The following is an 18,164-nucleotide window of genomic DNA, read 5'->3' on the forward strand; positions in this document are numbered from 1 at the left end:
AGCTAGGGTTGGTCCTTGGAGCAAGGGAGCGGCCGGGAGTAAACTGCAAGTGCAGCAGGGCTGGGGAGGGGGTAAACAGGATCCCCCCCTCACCCCTGCCCACATGGAGCAGGTACCTACCTTCTCCCTGGTTCTAACCCATTCCCTTCGTCTCTCTCTGCACCGAGCTGAGGGTGGGGGTGCAGGGTCTGGGAGGGAGTTAGGGTGCAGAAGCAGGCTGGGGGTTGTGGGTGCAGGGTCTGGCCAGGAGCTAGAATGAGGGAGGGGGCTCAGGGTTGGGGCAGGGGGGTTAGGTGTGGAGCGCTTATCTGGGGAAGCTCCCATTTGGTGCGAGGGGTGCAGGTGAGTATGTGTATGGGGGGGTGCAGGAGCTCCCGTTTAGTGCTCAGGGTGCGGGTGGGGATGTGCAGGAGTCAGGGCATGAGGTGGAGGGGCTGGGTATATGTGGGGGTGCAGGAGTCAGGGCAGGGTTCTGGGGGGGTGTGTGGGGGTGCAGGAGTCAGGGCTAGGAGGTGTGGGGGGTGTAGGAGTCAGGGCAGGGGGCTGGGTGTGTGTGAGGGGGGTGCAGGAGTCAGGGCAGAGGGCTGGGGGCATGTGAGGGGGTGCAGGAGTCAGGGCTGGGGTCATGGTGTGTGGGGGGGTGTAGGAGTCAGGGCTAGGAGGTGTGGGGGGTGCAGGAGTCAGGGCAGAGGGCTGGGTGTGTGTGAGGGGGTGCAGGAGTCAGGGCAGGGGGCTGGGTGTGTGTGAGGGGGGTGCAGGGGTCAGGGCAGAGGGCTGGGGGGGGTGGGCTGGGGTCGTGCGGATGCTCCCAACCCCTGCCCCGAGCAGCTCATGTCAGGGGGCTGGAAGGGATATGCCCCGATTCCACCCCTTTCCCCAAGGCCCCGCTCCTGCCTCTTCTCTGCTTCCTCCCTCTCCCTCTCCTCTCCCTGGCAGCAGTTGGTCAGTGGCAGGGAGGGAGAGGGGGAGGCGGGAGCCGCCCGCTGGGGGAAGAGGCGGAGGAGTGGGGAGCTTGGCGGCCGGCACAGCCTGCCCTGTTGAAGCAGGACAGAGCCCCAGGAGCCGCAGCACCAAGCTTCTGTCCCCTCAGGGGAGAGCGGGGGAGGGAGAAGAGCGGCCGCCGGGGCCCCTTCGGGGTGTGGGCCCGGTGCCATAGCTGGCGCCATGGTGCATCAGCTACTGCCTGCGGTGCTGCCCCGCCCGCCGCGGTGACAGCTGGGCCCGGCCCGGGCCCCGCCCCGCCGTTCCGTTCCCCAGCTCCGTGCGCGGCGGGGCGGCCAGCCAGCGCCCCTGCTCGTCGAAGATAAGACAAGTTAAAACATAAAAAAAACAGGGGTCACCGTTTTTTGGCACCTCCACATCTTGGCACCCGAGGCGGTGGGCAGAGTCCTCGCGGCGTGCCTGGCCCGACACAATTGCAGGGGGTGGTGTAGAAGACAGAAGGAGAGAGAGAGAGACTCATCCGCCAGCCGGGGTCAGTCTGAGAGAAATTGGCTGGGGTCCCAGTCTCACTCCTCTCGGGTGCCATTTCCCAGCTGGGTTCCTTACCCCTCTGGTGCAGCAGCAGCTGGTAGAGCCGGTAAACCGCCTCCCTGGCCTGCCGGGTGATGTCCTTGGCTGGGTCACCGACGAACAGAGCCAGCTGTGCCACGTGGTGACCCATCCTGGGGAATTCGGATGAGTTCTAATGGGAGGGAGAGGGAGAGGGGATTTCATCAGCATTTTCCTGTCAGCTCCCAGTCCCCGGCTGGGCCAGGACTCTCCTTCTCCTCAGCCCCTCTGCAGGAGATGCTAGAGGATAGGATCCTTAATTGTCTCTGCCCGCGAGGGAGCCTGGAGCACAGGGATGTGGGCAGGGCCCTCCATGAGAATTTGCTGCCCCAGCTGCTCCAGGATGACAGGAAGGCATGAATCTGGAGCATGGTCCCCTTAAAAGCGAGAGTCGCCAGGTAACCAGGACACGAAGAACTTGACTCAAGCCAGGCTCATTCTCTGCTTCGACTCTGCCTCCCCAAGAGGAGCACTCCTAACCCACAGCCCCTGCAGCAGCAGATCCTACAGCCCGTTGCAGCCGGCCCACCTACGCCTGGAGTCAGGAAGCTGGGGTCAGAGGCCACTTATGTCAAAGTCAGGGAGGGTGATGGTGGATCTGAGCAGGACCGTGCTGCTCCTAATGGCCCAGGCTCTCTCTCGCGACACCCTGGACACGATCCAGTAGTTAATGTGCTGTGGGGAAAGGAGGCAGCTCAGGATCAATGGGCAGGTGCATGTGTTGTGCTAATGAGCCCCTCCCCATCCCCAGGGGGCTGAGACATTGTATGCAGGGTGGAATACCTGATTCATTGATCGCAGAGCTTTAGAAGGGATTGTTGTGCCCAGGACGATGCTTGTAAGTCACAACTTGTCATTGTCTCTCTACATTGGGACAATACTCGGTGTCGGGGCTGGTCCCATCCTCCCTGAACTCCTGATTCCTGAACAGCTCACCAGGAAGGAGACAGACCCCTCACCCCTCCCTTCCTCAAGTCCTTGGTTCGGTGAACGGACTGAGTGTGAGCACAATCCCCCCAGGAATCTCGGGCCCGTCAGACACAAAGGCTGATTCTCTGGGTCCTCCTGTTTCTCAAGGAACAAGCGTGTGACTCTTCTCTGAGGAACACCTTCTGGATCTCCCAGGAGCGGTTCAGACTCTCACTCCTCAAGCCAGCCAGGGACCCCATGGTTAGTGCTCAACAGAACCGGGCAGAGCTCTGGCTTGAAGTCCCAGCTCCTTCCTCTGTCCTTCAAGGAGGAAGGGCATGACACTGCATTGTACTGACTGCCACGACCCAAGGACGGCCCACTGGGGGCCCAGCTAGGAGGACAGACTGGAAAAGGGATCTAAGAGTTAAGGGAAAATTGCCCCCACCCCTCTCATGGGGCTCACCTCCAAGATGTAGTGGAGCCTGTTGGTGTCTGGGGACTCTGCCAGCGGGTTCCCCAGCATGGCATCCAGGAGGTCTGGCAAGACCCTATGCAGATCCTGCAAAGCAAGGGAGAGTCATGGGTCAGAGTTAGGGAAACTGGGGCTACACCTGCCACAGGATGGGAAGAGGGGGTCTCTGGGAAGCACTGGTGAGACCCCCAAACACATATCCTGGCCTCTCTCATTCACATCCCACTGCAGGCAATTTGCAAGGATTCGTGGCAGGATGACAGCTGGCTCTTCAATCTGGGATTTAGCACGATCTACCTGGACTTGGGCGGTGTCCTTCTCTGTGCCCAGAGTGAAGACTGCATGCAGGGCAGCTCGAAGGAGGTGGGTCTCCAGCTCTGGCTCAAGGGCAGGTGTCATGGTGCTGGCAAGAGAGAGGAGCTGGAATTACACTGTGCAGTGCAGGGGTGGGACTGGCACCAACACGGACGTGAAACTGCAGGGAAAGAGGCAGAGGCAGGCGAGAAGTGAAACTGAGGCACCAAGCCAGGGACTGATAAGGCCAAGGTCTCCCACACAGACAGTGGCAGGGCAGGAACGGCGCCTGTTCCCTGGACCCTGCTGCCCCTCCTGTATCTGATCCTGGGAGTCAGCCTCTCCCCAAACCCATTGGAATGTTACTGGAGGGAAAAAAACAGAGCATCCAGGAGAGAGAGTGAACCTTCCCGCCATCTCTGCCAGAGGAGACACCCTTGGGACGTGACCTGGGAGTGGGAGGGGCAGTGACTCCCAGCCATGGGCCTGAGCAGCACCAGGGTTAGGGGAACTGGGCAAGAGAGTCTTGGTACCTGAGGTTGCCCACAGCAATCAGGGAGTTGGCCAGGACGGCGCCGGGGGGAGAATCATCAGGAAGCTCCTCAATGAGCTCCTGTGAGACCCAAAGGAGACAAAGGAGCGTGTGAGCTTTGGACCTCACTCACGCTTCCCAATGGGGAGATTACACAGCCAGCAACCCACGCAGCCAGCAGGATCCCCCCACCTGCCTCCCGCTCCTCCGATTCCTGCCCACTATTTCTCCCGTCTCTTCTTCCCAAGCTTCAGCCCCAGCAATCCCTGCCCTCAGCTGCCCCTCCAGCACCAGACATCCCCCGATCATCAGCCCGGGGAGACCCCTGCCCCTCCCATGTCTCTGTCCACCCTCTAGCTGCCGGGCGCCCTGTCTCGCTCACCACAATCCTCTCCACCACAGCCGCCTTGCAGCAGTGCGGCTCCAGTGTGTCCTGCCCTCTCTGCTGTGCAGCGAGACACGCGGGGTTGATGGTGTGCAGGAACATGAGCTGCTGGGCCTCATCCTGCACCCACCAGGAGTGGGGTTAGGGGAGATAGAGCCAGTTAGCCAGGGACCTCCCTGCCCCAGCCACACCAGCTCCAGGACTTAGGCCTGAATGGGGGATAGTGGGGACCCGCCCATTGTCCAAATCCCCCACGACTCCTACACAAGCAGGGTCAGGAACTGGGACAGTGCCTGTGGGGGGAGGAGACCCCGGGTGGTGTGGGACAAACACCCCTATCTTGGGGGTCCCAGATCATGGAGAAGAAAGGTCCCCATTTGGGGTGGTGGCGCATGAGGGCCAAGACCCTCTGCAGGGGGTTGGGATGCTGGGAAGGAGCAGGACAATCTCAGTTCCAGCACTGCTGGGGAACGTTTGTACCTTCTCTTGGCCCTGGAGCTGCTCTAGGATGTTTTTGAGAGCAGCCTCCTCTGTCAGCACGTCCACCCTTTCCTCCTCCTCATCGTCCTCTAAGTCCCTGGTGGTCCCTGCACCAGGGAGAGAAGGAGACAGGGTGACTCCTGCTGCCACTCAGGGGAAGGACAGGGGCATGGTGGAGCAATGTGCCCCCTTCCCACCTCCGGGACCTAGGGCAGATCGGGCCCCACCCTTCCCCCTCTCAGTGATGCCTTCAGCCCTCAACTCCTTCAGGAGCCCATAGCAAAGAGACACCCCCACACACACACTCTCCTGGACTCCCTGGGAGGTGCCTCTCCACCTGCCCTCCTGCCTCCCTGCCCACTGGAGCACCAAGGACCAAAGTGGCAGCACCTAGTGTCAGTGGGGTTCACGTGGCTCAGGCCAGACACCTGGGCTGGGGACCCACCCCCATAGCACTGGTCGAGGGCCTGGGCCCAGGGGGTTCACAGCCCCCTCCTCATCCCTCCCTGAGCCCAGCCTGGCTCCTCACCTGGAACAAAGCAGAAGCGTCCGTCGGCCTCGCTGCTGCCCAAGTCCCACTCACTGCTGCTGTCCCATGGCACGAGAGCCGAGCTTGCTGGTGCTGGGACAGGGATCCTCCACCTCCTGCCCTGGGAGGGCTGGAAGGTCCTGAGGGACCGGGCAGGGCGATGCCTCCTGCTGGAAATGAGGGCTGGGCTCCTGGGGCCGCTGCTGCCCCAGTGCCACCCTGCCCGGTTCCGCTCCTGGGCTGGGTCCTGCCTGCCCAGCTGCATCCTGGCCCAGCTCCATTTTGGCCTGGCCACTGCCTCTCCCACCTCGGCGCCTGCGCCAGGAGCGGGTTTCCTCTGCCAGAAGGCTGGGCACTTCCACCTCCTGGCCCGGCTAGGGTATCCTTCCCCACCAGCGGGGACGGAGGGAACGCTCTGCTCCTGGGGAAGATGGCAGCTGCTTTCCTCAGGCTCTGGGGCCACCTGCAGAGCCTTCTTCCTGAACCTCCTCAGGAGCCTGGCCATCCTGGAACCGAGCGGGCAGTAGGCGTGAGTCTGGGGTCAAGGCAGCCTCTCACTAACCAGCCTTATTCGTCCCTCCCCATCCCTGCCCCAGCCAGAGCAGCTCCTACGTCCCCCCACAGGGGTGCAGGGAGTGCAAGCAGGAGTTCGTTGCATGATCTGTTCCCAGCGTTCCCCCTCGTCATCCCTGGTGCTGCAATAACCGGGGAGTCTCGTCCTTTTCGAGCACTGGGGTCAGTCACAAAGACCATCGGTCACTTTGGACAAGCAGCTCCCTCCTGCCATCCCAGGCCACACTTCCCCCTGCCCAGGTTAGAGAAGGAACAGAACCCAGGAGTCCGGACTTCTCCTGGGAAACCATTCCCCACTTCAAAGTCCCTAGGCTTAGCAAGGCCAGGGCCCCCTCGTTTCCCATTGATTTCCATGCTCAGCAGCTCACAGCGTCTGGCCCAGCTCAGAGACTCTCAGCCTGGGGAACTGTCTCCCACAAGGGAAGGGCTGGGAGCCCCATTGCTGGGACCTTTCCAAACACACAGGAGATGGCTCTGGAGAAGCCCCTCCCCGGTCTGAGAGTGAGGGGCTCCTGGGGGCTGTTTGTAAATCCAATCTCCTTTGGGAGAGATTCTCTCCCCCTCTTTCTGCCTCTCCCCAGACAGACAGGGAACGCCACAGAGGAACTCTAATGCCACTCACTTGCTCTAGGTGATGGAGCGATGGATGGAGGATGTTCAGTGTCGTGCCTCGCCCTTCTCCTCGCCCTCCAAGCCAAGGCAGGCTGGAGAGGGTGGTGACCTGAGGAGTTACCCAGCCCAGCCAGCAGGCAGGGTGATGACACTGTGCGATCGACTGGCTGTGAAAACAAGAGTCTGTCTTATTGGCAAGGGACGGAGAAACTCGGTCAGCAGCAGGGGGTACAGATCACTCCTGTAGTGCGGGGGTGACAGCGCCTCCAGGATCCTGACATCCCAGCACTTTACACACCTTCCTGGATCCTCCCAGCCCCCTGGGTTGTAGGGACTGCGACTCCAACCCTACTGATGAGAAACAGGCCTGGGGAGGGGAAGCTACAGGCTCAGGGTCACAGCTGAGCATGGAAATCAATGGGAAACGAGGGGGCCCTGGCCTTGCTAAGCCTAGGGACTTTGAAGTGGGGAATGGTTTCCCAGGAGAAGTCCGGACTCCTGGGTTCTGTTCCTTCTCTAACCTGGGCAGGGGGAAGTGTGGGCTGGGATGGCAGGAGGGAGCTGCTTGTCCAAAGTGACCGATGGTCTTTGTGACTGACCCCAGTGCTTGAAAAGGACGAGACTCCCCGGTTATTGCAGCACCAGGGATGACGAGGGGGAACGCTGGGAGCAGATCATGCTCCTCTCTCTTGCCAGCACCATGACACCTGCCCTTGAGCCAGAGCTGGAGACCCACCTCCTTCGAGCTGCCCTGCATGCAGTCTTCACTCTGGGCACAGAGAAGGACACCGCCCAAGTCCAGGTAGATCGTGCTAAATCCCGGATTGAAGAGCCAGCTGTCATCCTGCCACGAATCCTTGCGAATTGCCTGCAGTGGGATGTGAATGAGAGAGGCCAGGATATGTGTTTGGGGGTCTCACCAGTGCTTCCCAGAGACCCCCTCTTCCCATCCTGTGGCAGGTGTAGCCCCAGTTTCCCTAACTCTGACCCATGACTCTCCCTTGCTTTGCAGGATCTGCATAGGGTCTTGCCAGACCTCCTGGATGCCATGCTGGGGAACCCGCTGGCAGAGTCCCCAGACACCAACAGGCTCCACTACATCTTGGAGGTGAGCCCCATGAGAGGCGTGGGGGCAATTCTCCCTTAAATCTTAGATCCCTTTTCCAGTCTGTCCTCCTAGCTGGGCCCTCAGTGGGCCATCCTTGGTCAGGGCACTCACTGCAATGCAGTGTCATGCCCTTCCTCCTTGAAGGACAGAGGAAGGAGCTGGGACTTCAAGCCAGAGTTCTGCCTGGTTCTGTTAAGCACTAACCATGGGGCCCCTGGCTGGCTTGGGGAGTGAGAGTCTGAACCCCTTCTGGGAGATCCAGAAGATGGTCCTCAGAGAAGAGTCACACGCTTGTTCCTCGAGAAATAGGAGGACTCCAGAGAATGAGCCCTTGTCTCTGACGGACCCGAGATTCCTGGGGGGATTGTGCTCACACTCAGTCTGTTCACCCAACCAAGGACTTGAGGAAGGGAGGGGTGAGGGGTCTGTCTCCTTCCTGGTGAGCTGTTCAGGAATCAGGAGTTCAGGGAGGTTGGGACCAGCCCCGACACCGAGTATTGTCCCAATGTAGAGAGACAATGACAAGTTGTGACCTACAAGCATCGTCCTGGGCACAACAATCCCTTCTAAAGCTCTGCGATCAATGAATCAGGTATTCCACCCCGCATACAATGTCTCAGCCCCTTGGGGTGGGGAGGGGCTCATTAGCACAACGCATGCACCTGCCCATTGATCCTCAGCTGCCTCCTTTCCCCACAGCACATTAACTACTGGATCATTTCCAGGGTGTCGCGAGAGAGTGCCAGGGCCATTAGGAGCAGCACGGTCCTGCTCAGATCCACCATCACCTTCCCTGACTTTGACATAAGTGGCCTCTGACCCCAGCTTCCTGACTCCAGGCGTAGGTGGGCCGGCTGCAACGGGCTGTAGGATCTGCTGCTGCAGGGGCTGTGGGTTAGGAGTGCTCCTCTTGGGGAGGCAGAGTCGAAGCAGAGAATGAGCCTGGCTTGAGTCAAGTTCTTCGTGTCCTGGTTACCTGGCGACTCTCGCTTTTAAGGGGACCATGCTCCAGATTCATGCCTTCCTGTCATCCTGGAGCAGCTGGGGAAGCAAATCCTCATGTAGAGCCCTGCCTGCACCCCTGTGCTCCAGGCTTCCTTGCGGGCAGAGACAATTAAGGATCTCGCTCTAGCTCCTATCCTCTAGCATCTCCTGCAGAGGGGCTGAGGGGAAGGAGAGTCCTGGCCCAGGTGGGGACTGGGAGCTGACAGGAAAATGCTGATGAAGTTCCCGCTCCCTCTCCTTTTGATTAGAACTCAGTCAAATTCCCCAGGATGGGTCACTATGTGGCACAGCTGGCTCTGTTCATCGGTGACCCAGCCAAGGACATCACCTGGCAGGCCAAGGAGGCGGTTTAGCGGCTCTACCAACTGCTGCTGCACCAGAGGGGTAAGGAACCCAGCTGGGAAATGGAAAAGGAGGACATTTGGCACCCTAGAGACTAACCAATTTATTTGAGCATAAGCTTTCGTGAGCTACAGCTCACTTCATCGGATCCATACTGTGGAAAGTACAGAAGATCTTTTTATACACACAAAGCATGAAAAAATGGGTGTTTACCACTACAAAAGGTTTTCTCTCCCTCCACCCCACTCTCCTGCTGCTAATAGCTTATCTAAAGTGATTGCTCTCCTTACAATGTGTATGATAATCAAGTTGGGCCATTTCTAGCACAAATCCAGGGTTTAACAAGAATGTCTGGGGGTGGGGGGGCGTGTAGGAAAAAACAAGGGGAAATAGGTTACCTTGCATAATGACTTAGCTACTCCCAATCTCTATTCAAGCCTAAGTTAATTGTATCCAATTTGCAAATGAATTCCAATTCAACAGTCTCTCGCTGGAGTCTGGTTTTGAAGTTTTTTTGTTGTAATATCGCAACTTTCATCTCTGTAATCGCGTGACCAGAGAGATTGAAGTGTTCTCCGACTGGTTTATGAATGTTATAATTCTTGACATCCGATTTGTGTCCATTTATTCTTTTACGTAGAGACTGTCCAGTTTGATCAATGTACATGGCAGAGGGGCATTGCTGTCGCATGATGGCATATATCACATTGGTGGATGTGCAGGTGAACGAGCCTCTGATAGTGTGGCTGATGTTATTAGGCCCTGTGATGGTGTCCCCTGAATGGATATGTGGGCACAATTGGCAACGGGCTTTGTTGCAAGGATAGGTTCCAGGATTAGTGGTTCTGTTATGTGGTATGTGGTTGCTGGTGAGTATTTGCTTCAGGTTGGGGGCCTGTCTGTAGGCAAGGATTGGCCTGTCTCCCAAGATTTGTGAGAGTGTTGGGTCATCCTTCAGGATAGGTTGCAGATCCTTAATAATGCGTTGGAGGGGTTTTAGTTGGGGGCTGAAGGTGACGGCTAGTGGTGTTCTGTTATTTTCTTTGTGTAAGCAGTGTCAGGATGAGCTCCACCCTGAGATCTGGTGGTGAGGTGTGGCAAGTTGTGGAAAAGAACTTCAGGGGCTGATCTCATTTGCATAGGCACACCCACGCCACCTAGAATGAGGCCATAGCTGCTCAAATGGTCACTTTGGCTGCTGTGGGATCCCCAGTGTCTCTGTTATTGGGGCAGGAAGAATAAATTGTTATTACCCTGATTATGGGAACTGTGCTTGGAACTGTACTTGGCCTTTTGTTATGATGGAGGAATTCACCATCAACTAAGTAGCACTCGCTAGGCAAGGGTCATGGGTTCCAAAACTCTGTGAATTGAGAGAGGCTGGGGACAAGTATTAATGCCTGGTGGCATGGGCCCCTGGGTGAGGGCCTTATATGCTAATTGTACTTCCTCCTCTCTCCACTGTGGAATATCAGAGCTAATTTTGATTCCCTTAGGAGTCTAGTTACAGGCTGCTGAGCTCACTTTGGGCTAATGGTGCACCAGCCCTGAGACTCCCCTACTACAAGCTGAATTCACCTAAGAGCTGAAATCACTGAGTATTGTGTTAAGTAGTGGGGGGAGCCTGAAGATATATTGTGGAGCAGTTTGCGGGACGGCGGGAGCTGCTTGTGGGACATGGAGTGGAGCAGTTCGTGGACCGGCTGGTGGAGCAGTTTGTGGGACGGCAGGAGCTGCTTGTGGGCAGTGGAGCGGAGCGAAGCCAAGTGAAGCAGTTCGTGGGGCGGCTGGCGGAGCGGAGCGAAGGCCTATGGAGCTGTGGGGTGGTCAGCTTCAGATCATGTAAGGTGCCCCTTACCTCTCTTCCCCACCCCCCGCATCTCCACCCAGGTTGGGAGGTAAAGCTCTGCAGATAAACTTTCGAACTCTGGGGCTGCCCTGACCAGGGAAAGAGACTTTGGGTGATTTGGGGTTGTTGGACTCAAGAACCAAAGGGAAAGGGCATGCCCCAATTTGTTTGGGGTGGGTTTTTGCTCATGGGTTGTGTTACAAATCCCGTTGGTGGTGTTTCCCCAACATAATGCCACGTTGTTTCTCTCTGTTATTAAAAGGCTTTTGCTACACTCAGACTCTGTGCTTGCGAGAGGGGAAGTATTGCCTCTTGGAGGCACCCAGCGGGGGTGGTATATATTTGTCCCAGGTCACTGGGTGGGGGCTCGAGCCGGTTTGCCTTGTGTTATTGGAATGAATCCCCTAGATATTGAACCCGGCCCTTGTTGCTGCCAACTCTGATGGGCAGAAGGGTTACATTTGTTAGGCCTGTCCTGTAGTAGGTGACTTCTATCAATCTGTTTCTTCACTTCCGCAGGTGGATATTGTAGTTGTAAGAATGCTTGATAGAGATCTTGTAGGTGTTTGTCTCTGTCTGAGGGGTTGGAGCAAATGCGGTTGTATCGCAGAGCTCGGCTGTAGACAATGGATCGTGGTCAGGGTGAAAGCTGGAGGCATGTAGGTAGGAAAAGCGGTCAGTAGGTTTCCGGTATAGGGTGGTGTTTATGTGACCATCGTTTATTAGCACTGTAGTGTCCAGGAAGTGGATCTCTTGTGTGGACTGGACCAGGCTGAGGTTGATGGTGGGATGGAAATTGTTGAAATCATGGTGGAATTCCTCAAGGGCTTCTTTTCCATGGGTCCAGATGATGAAGATGTCATCAATATAGCGCAAGTAGAGTAGGGGCGTTAGGGGACGAGAGCTGAGGAAGCGTTGTTCTAAGTCAGCCATAAAAATGTTGGCATACTGTGGGGCCATGCGGGTACCCATAGCAGGGCTGCTGATTTGAAGGTATACATTGTCCCCAAATGTAAAATAGTTATGGGTAAGGACAAAGTCACAAAGTTCAGCCACCTGGTTAGCCGTGACATTATCGGGGACAGCTGGGAAATGGCACCTGAGAGAAGAGTGTGACTGGGACCCCAGTCAATTTCTCTCAGACTGACCCCGGCTGGAGGATGAGTCTCTCTCTCTCTCTTTCTGTCTTCTACACCACCCCCTGCAATTGGGTTGGACCAGGCACACAGCGAGGACTCTGCCCACTCTGCAGCCACCAATGGGATTGGAAGGACACAAGCACTGCAGCCAGAATGACAAATGTCATTCTCTCTTTCCCAGGCCTGACCGTCCATGAGGTCAAAGACCTAACCCTGCCAAAGAAGGAAATAGGATTGGTTTGGAATGATTTGTTCTTGACAAATCCATGCTCACTAGTCTTAAGAACCAAATTATCCTGCAGGTGCTGACAAACTGATTGATTGTTTAAGAATATATTCCAGTATCTTTCCAGCTATGGAAGTGAGGCTAGCTAGTCTGTAAGTCTCAGGGTTCTCTTTGTTCCCGTTTTAAAGATAGGTCCTGTCTTGGGAATGGATGGGAAGATGTTCTTTTTCAGGGATCTCAGACGAGAACTGGGCCACAGCACCTGGTTTGTTAAGGCCACAAAAATGGAGGCAGGAACCTCTTCTCTCCTGCTGGTAAAGAACCCCAGGTACCTAAAAGACAGGGACTCACATCCCTGAATGGGCTTTAAAAAAGGCAGTGGTTACAAAATTTGGCCCCGACCATTTCTTGTTTCCGCAGACTAGACGTTTTAGCAAACTTTAAAATTCCTTGGTGCTAAACACCGTGAAATTCCCCTGTCTCCTTCACAGAGGGCTTTAGCGCCCCTTCTCTCACTCAGGCTCATGACTGCCCAGAGTTCGAGAATTGTCCCTGTTCCCATTGGACAGATGGGGAGGAGCCTGAGGTACAGAGAAGGGAAGTGACCTACCCAAGGGCCTACACAGCAAGGTGGTGGCAGAGCCAGAAAGAGAAGCCACCAGTCCTGACTCCCATTCTAACAGACCACAACCCCCGCCTCGCCATGGCACAACTCCCCCGCTGAGGCAGGGATAGAGCCCAGGAATCGAGATGGTGGGGAAATTTCATTGAAACCCCTGTTTCTGTCAGAAAATCCCATTCAGACTACACCAGTTTGTTTCTTGAAATCATAACAAGTGGGATGAAAGTTCTTTGCACAAATATTTTGTTGCAAAACAAAAGCATCTCCTGTTTGTCACAGTGTGTTAAATTGTCTCGTCGCACACAAAGAGGAGACACTTAGATCTCGAAGATTAGATAAGCTGCTTCAGTCTGAGCTAAGTAGTTGCTGCTCTTAACAATTTCAAAATAAAAAAATACCAATAAAATAGAATATTTCAGCTATTCTATGATGTCATAATCTGATCTGAGTACACGTGATAGGACACCTCCTATTATGCATTACTCCTAGTGACACTCTCCAATGGATCCCCATCCTCCACCCACCGAGAGGTAGGTAGGAGCGGATCATTATTATCCCTGCTTGAAAGAGGGAGAAGCTAAGGCTGAGAAAGGAGAATTGACTTGTCTTAGGTCACACAGCCAGTCAGCGGCAGAGTTGGGAATAGGACCCAAGAGCCCTGATTTTCAAACTTACCATCGGATCTTGAATTTCATACATTGAATGACCTGAATAAAGTGTTCTCAAATGAGCTCCAGACCAAAAACACTAGATAGGAATTATTCAGCAAGTATTTTAGGAGAACTGGAATGTTAGAGAGAATCATGAACTGCTCAGAGACAATTAATGCAGAGAAGCAGCAAAATTCGTCAAACATATGACTGGTTATGACTTATTTACTTGGTCTTAAAAGAGAACAACAAGGACCTGAGTCTCCTCCCTGTCAATAACCCCCTGCTCAGGCAATCAGGGTAGAGACTGAGGATGGGAGGCTGAGGGTTCTCACCAGAGAGCCCAAAGGATGTCCCAGGTCACTGGTGGGGATCACTGCCCGAGCACTATTTCAGCCCCACATTTTTGGGTGGACCTCCCACAATGGGAGCTGCAGAGCTCTCCCCTGCGACACACACACAGAAACACCTCCTGGTGTTGGGAGGGGAACAAGAGAAAGGACAAAAGAAGCAAGAGAAGAAGAGAAAGGAGGGAGGGATGGAGGAGAAGGTGAAACAAAAAGGACAAACCCTAATGTCCCCAGTGATTCAAAGGGACAAAATTCTAGGTGGAGAATAAAATTCTGCCTCCTTAAACTCGTGTTTTCCACACCTAGAATTCAGCTGTCACCAGATGGATCAGACTGAGCAGGTTTCAAACCTCGAGGAGGCTCTTACCTTCTAAACAGGAACGTCTGTTTTCTAGTCAAATCAGTAAAAGGAAAAGAGAAAACTCGAAAGAGGTTCCTCCTGGCGCTCATGTATGTGAACCCTAATACGCTCTCAGTCCTCAAAGAGAGACCTCGAGAAGAAGACTTGCTGAAGCAAAGCCACAGGGGTCTGCGAGGTTTCCCTGGCCCCTCGCCCCTGTCCTGCCTGGCTGATGTCAGCATCTCTCTGTGAGGTCACCACCTCCCCATCACCTTGGACCAATAGTCTGAGGTCCTGCAAAAGGCCTTTGTGATGTCACTGCCACACCCCTCCCTTGCTGTGCTAATGTCCTGCCGCTGGCCAGGCACTTTGGAGGTTTGAGCTACTCCCTGTGGATCACCCCACTCAAGGAGTGTTCATTCTCGGAAGCAAGCCGGCTAGATAGTAAAACATCAGATGCTGCTCCCAATGCTCCACTCAGTTTTTCAGAAATTGGTAGACTTTGTGGCCAGGAGAGACCATTAGAGCATCTAATCTGACCCCCTGCATATCACAGGCCCCCTGTATGACACAACAGCTACTTTTGGGGCAAACACATTCCAGAAAGGATCTAGTCTTCATTAAATGACATCAAGAGATGGCGAATCCACCACTTTCCTTGGTAGCTTGTTCCTGTGGTGAATCATCCTCGCTGTTGAATATTTGTGCCTTATTTGTAATATGAATTTGTCTTTTTTCACTGTCCAGCCATTGGGTCTTGTTATGCCTTTCTCTGCTAGATTAAAGAGCCCTTTCATACCCAATAGCTTCTCTCCATTGAGACACTTCAACACTTCAATGAAGTCCCCTTTCAATCTCCTTTTGATAAGCTGACCAGGTCGAGCTCTTTCAGTCGCTCCCGAGAAGGCGTTTTTCTCCAGCCCACAGAACATCTGGGGCTCTTTGCTGCCCCAGCTCCAATTTCACAACAGTTTTTTCAAATGAGGACACCAAAGCTGGAGGCAGTATTCCAATATCAGTCCACTGATGCCGTGTCACCTCCCGTGACATTATTGACATAATCTGTAACTCTATAGATCACTGTTGCAACCACTGTTATATATTTGCAGGCAATATTGTATAAAGGTTGTCGTGTAAGGGGTCTAGGGAGCGGTTATGATGGGCTGATTATAATTATGCTATCTGTGTATATGTGTCATTTTTGTAGTTGAAGTTATGACTATTGGCTCTATACTGTCTGTATTTCAAACTTGTGCTCTGCTTCCGGGGAACACCCCAGACAATTTGGTGTCAGCTCTGCCTAGCCTGCTTGATGGCCCACTAAGGACCATCAGCTATACAATCGACCCATTGAGAGAAGGCAGATACACCTTGTGACTCAGCAAGGTATGCAGGGATCTGCCTCTGGACAGAACTCTAAGGTTTTTCTATGCCACGTGCTGGATAGAGTGTCCTTGGGACAAAGAAAGCAAAGACCACATGGCAAAAGACTAGAAAAGGCTGCTGCCTCGCCTCCATCTTTTCTTCAGTCCTGCTTCAGACCTCTGGAGGGACTTTGCTAGAAACTGAAGCTCTATACAAAGGACTGAATGACCCATCCCAGCTGTGGATGTTCTCCAGAGACTTGATTTGAACCTGCAGTTTATTCTATCACTGCTACAAGCCTGAACCAAGAACTTTGCCATTACTGTCTGTAATTGATTCCATTTAACCAATTCTAGCTCTCATCTATATCTTTTTCCCTTCATGACTAAACCTTTAGATTTTAGATTCTAAAGGATTGGCAACAGCGTGATTTGTGGGTAAGATCTGATTTGTCTATTTACCTAGGTCTGGGACTTGGTCTTTTGGGGTCCTTTGAGAGAACCTTTTTCCTTTTACTGGGGTATTGGTTTTCATAACCATTCATCCCCATAGCGAGTGGCACTGGTAGTGATACTGGGAAACGGGAGTGGCTAAGGGAATTGCTTGTGTGACTTGTGGTTAGTCAGTGGGTAAAATCAAAGTCCTCTCTGTTTGGCTGGTTTGGTTTGCCTTAGAGGTGGAAAAACCCCAGTCTTGGGCTCTAACTGCCCTCCTTGAAGCAATTTGTCCTGAATTGGCACTCTGAGTTGAGTCCTGCCAGAACCAGCATCGTTACAGTGATAGAATAAACTGCAGGTTCAAATCAAGTCTCTGGAGTGCATCCACAGCTGGGATGGGTCATTCAGTCCTTTGTGTAGAGCTTCCATTTGTAGCAAAGTCCCTCCAGAGGTAAGAAGCAGGACTGAAGACAAAATGGAGACGAGGCATCAGCGGGATCCGGAGCTCTGCCTCCCCTACCTCGATCTGGTGGATTAAGTCTGGTGTGGAACCTGAATAGTCTGTTTGGGGGGAATGAATCAGTTTTATTACTAAAGTTTTGGGGGTAGGGACTCCTTTATATGTTGGTGCAGCCCAGCACAACAGGGCCCTGATCTCAGTCAGGGTGTGTCTGCGCAGCACTGGGCGCGATGAGGCCCCAGTCTCAGACACTGCTTCAGAGGAAAGCGCAAGAGATTCCCAAGCAGGAGAATAAAGAAATAAACCTTCCTTAGAGGAGATTTCTTCCCTTCTCCCACCAGGCAAGTTCAGTTCACACTCTGAAGCAGCAACGTCTGTGACCCTTCTCAATTTGGTTTGGGGGCTGAGTCACGGCACGTGTTACTGTCACACAGACCTATCAGTTCTTTTGCTTAGGATGCAGCATTGTTCAACTGTGCGCTTGTTCAATTTATGATGTTAATTCTTTCTGGGGAGCTGAGGAGGTGTTACAAGCAGAAGAGTTTTCTCTCTGCCTTATTTGCTCATGTGCTGTTTACAACCACCCCTGTGCCAGGACTGAGATATATAATCCAAGAAAACAAGTTACACTAAGATTCGCCTCAGGCTCTGTAACCCTGACTTCTCCTTCAACAGGAAGCCAACCTGAAAGGGGCTGACATTTACCACCACTGGGCTGCTGGGTGACACATGGCAGCTGAGGCGTTGAGGGACCACATACATTTCACAGGTGTGAGTAAAAGATGGGAAGTTGGTATTTACCCAGGGAAACGAAGGCCCGGTAATTCTTCAGCATCTGGTCCCGGTACAGCTGCTTCTCTGGCTGGGATAAGAGCTCTCACTCCTCCCAGGTGAAATACAGAGCGACATCCTCAAACGCCACCTGGAGCTGCTAGCCCAGCAGCTATGACCCAGGGGGACTCCCACTCCCAGCGCTCCCAGGGACCTTGGGGCCCTACTGGCAGGGAACAGGAGTCGCCTTTGGCTTTGGGGTCGGGCTCTGGGAAGGTCCTGAATCCCAGCGCAGGGAACAGGCTCCTTCCCCACCGCCCCCCCAGCCGGAGTCCCCACCTCTGCCCCAGGCCTCTGCTCAGCACAGCTCTCGCCCCTGGCTCAGGCGCCTTGGGGGTAAAGGGGTCACACCTGGCTCCGCATGTCCGCCTCGGCCAGGGCCTTCCCCTCCCTAGCCCCAGGGATGCTCCCGGCTTTCTGGGCGGGTCCCAGGGCCCCAAAGCTGCTCCCCGGCCCCAGCACTCCGGCAGCTGCAGCCTCTGAGCCCCCAGGCTGCGCTGGTGCAAAGCGGGACCTGGGCCCTGCCTGGCCATGCTGCGCTGAGCTGCTCCCAGCCCCGGGGTCATTGGCGCGGGAGCGTCCTGGGTCCCGGCCCCCTCGGCCCCCAGCTGGGAGCAGCCAGTGCCTGGCCAGGGAGTCCCCGCCCTGCGTCCTACCTGCACCGGCCCCGCTGCAGCCATTGCCAGGCTCGGCTCCGGCCCAGGCAGCAACTTCCCGCCCTGCGGCTGGTGCCTCCCCGGGGCCGCCTCTCGCCTGCTCAACACCCTGGGGCTGCAGCCAGGGCCTGCCCTGCGCATTGTCCAGGCTGGCCCGGGAAGGCTCCTCCCTTGGCCCAGCTCGCTAGGTGCTCCAGCCCTGCTGCTTCCCGCCTGCCCCGGCTCAAGGGTCCCGCGCGTGCGCTGCCAGCTCCAGCAGCCAGGGAAGGCCCCAGCGCAGGGACCTTCCGGCCGAGCCCCTCCGGACGCCTGGGTCCCGAGTCTGACCGCTAGGGCGCTCGCTGCACGTGGTGCCTGGGCTGCAGGAGCCCGTTACAGGCCAGCCCCCTGGGCTGGGAGTGGGGCCCCGCTGCGCCTTGGGGAGCTGGCTAAGGCTGGGGGTTG

At 55.1% G+C, this 18,164-nt stretch overlaps 1 protein-coding gene across 1 annotated transcript in view; it reads right to left on the reverse strand.

Moving 5' to 3' along the window:
- The window catches only part of LOC122466163, a 7,149-nt gene extending 1,241 nt beyond the window's left edge, over positions 1 to 5,908 (reverse strand). Inside the window, exons 1-6 of the mRNA XM_043548418.1 lie at positions 5,812 to 5,908; positions 4,627 to 4,733; positions 4,144 to 4,266; positions 3,763 to 3,842; positions 3,233 to 3,338; positions 2,927 to 3,022 (exon numbers count right to left, since the gene is read on the reverse strand). Coding sequence (XP_043404353.1) covers positions 2,927 to 3,022; positions 3,233 to 3,338; positions 3,763 to 3,842; positions 4,144 to 4,266; positions 4,627 to 4,733; positions 5,812 to 5,908 — 609 coding nt within the window. The remainder of the gene's footprint in view (positions 1 to 2,926; positions 3,023 to 3,232; positions 3,339 to 3,762; positions 3,843 to 4,143; positions 4,267 to 4,626; positions 4,734 to 5,811) is intronic.
- Between the last annotated feature and the right edge of the window lie 12,256 nt (positions 5,909 to 18,164).

This window comes from Chelonia mydas, chromosome 6, assembly GCF_015237465.2.
Source record: "Chelonia mydas isolate rCheMyd1 chromosome 6, rCheMyd1.pri.v2, whole genome shotgun sequence".
NCBI lineage: Eukaryota > Metazoa > Chordata > Testudines > Cheloniidae > Chelonia > Chelonia mydas.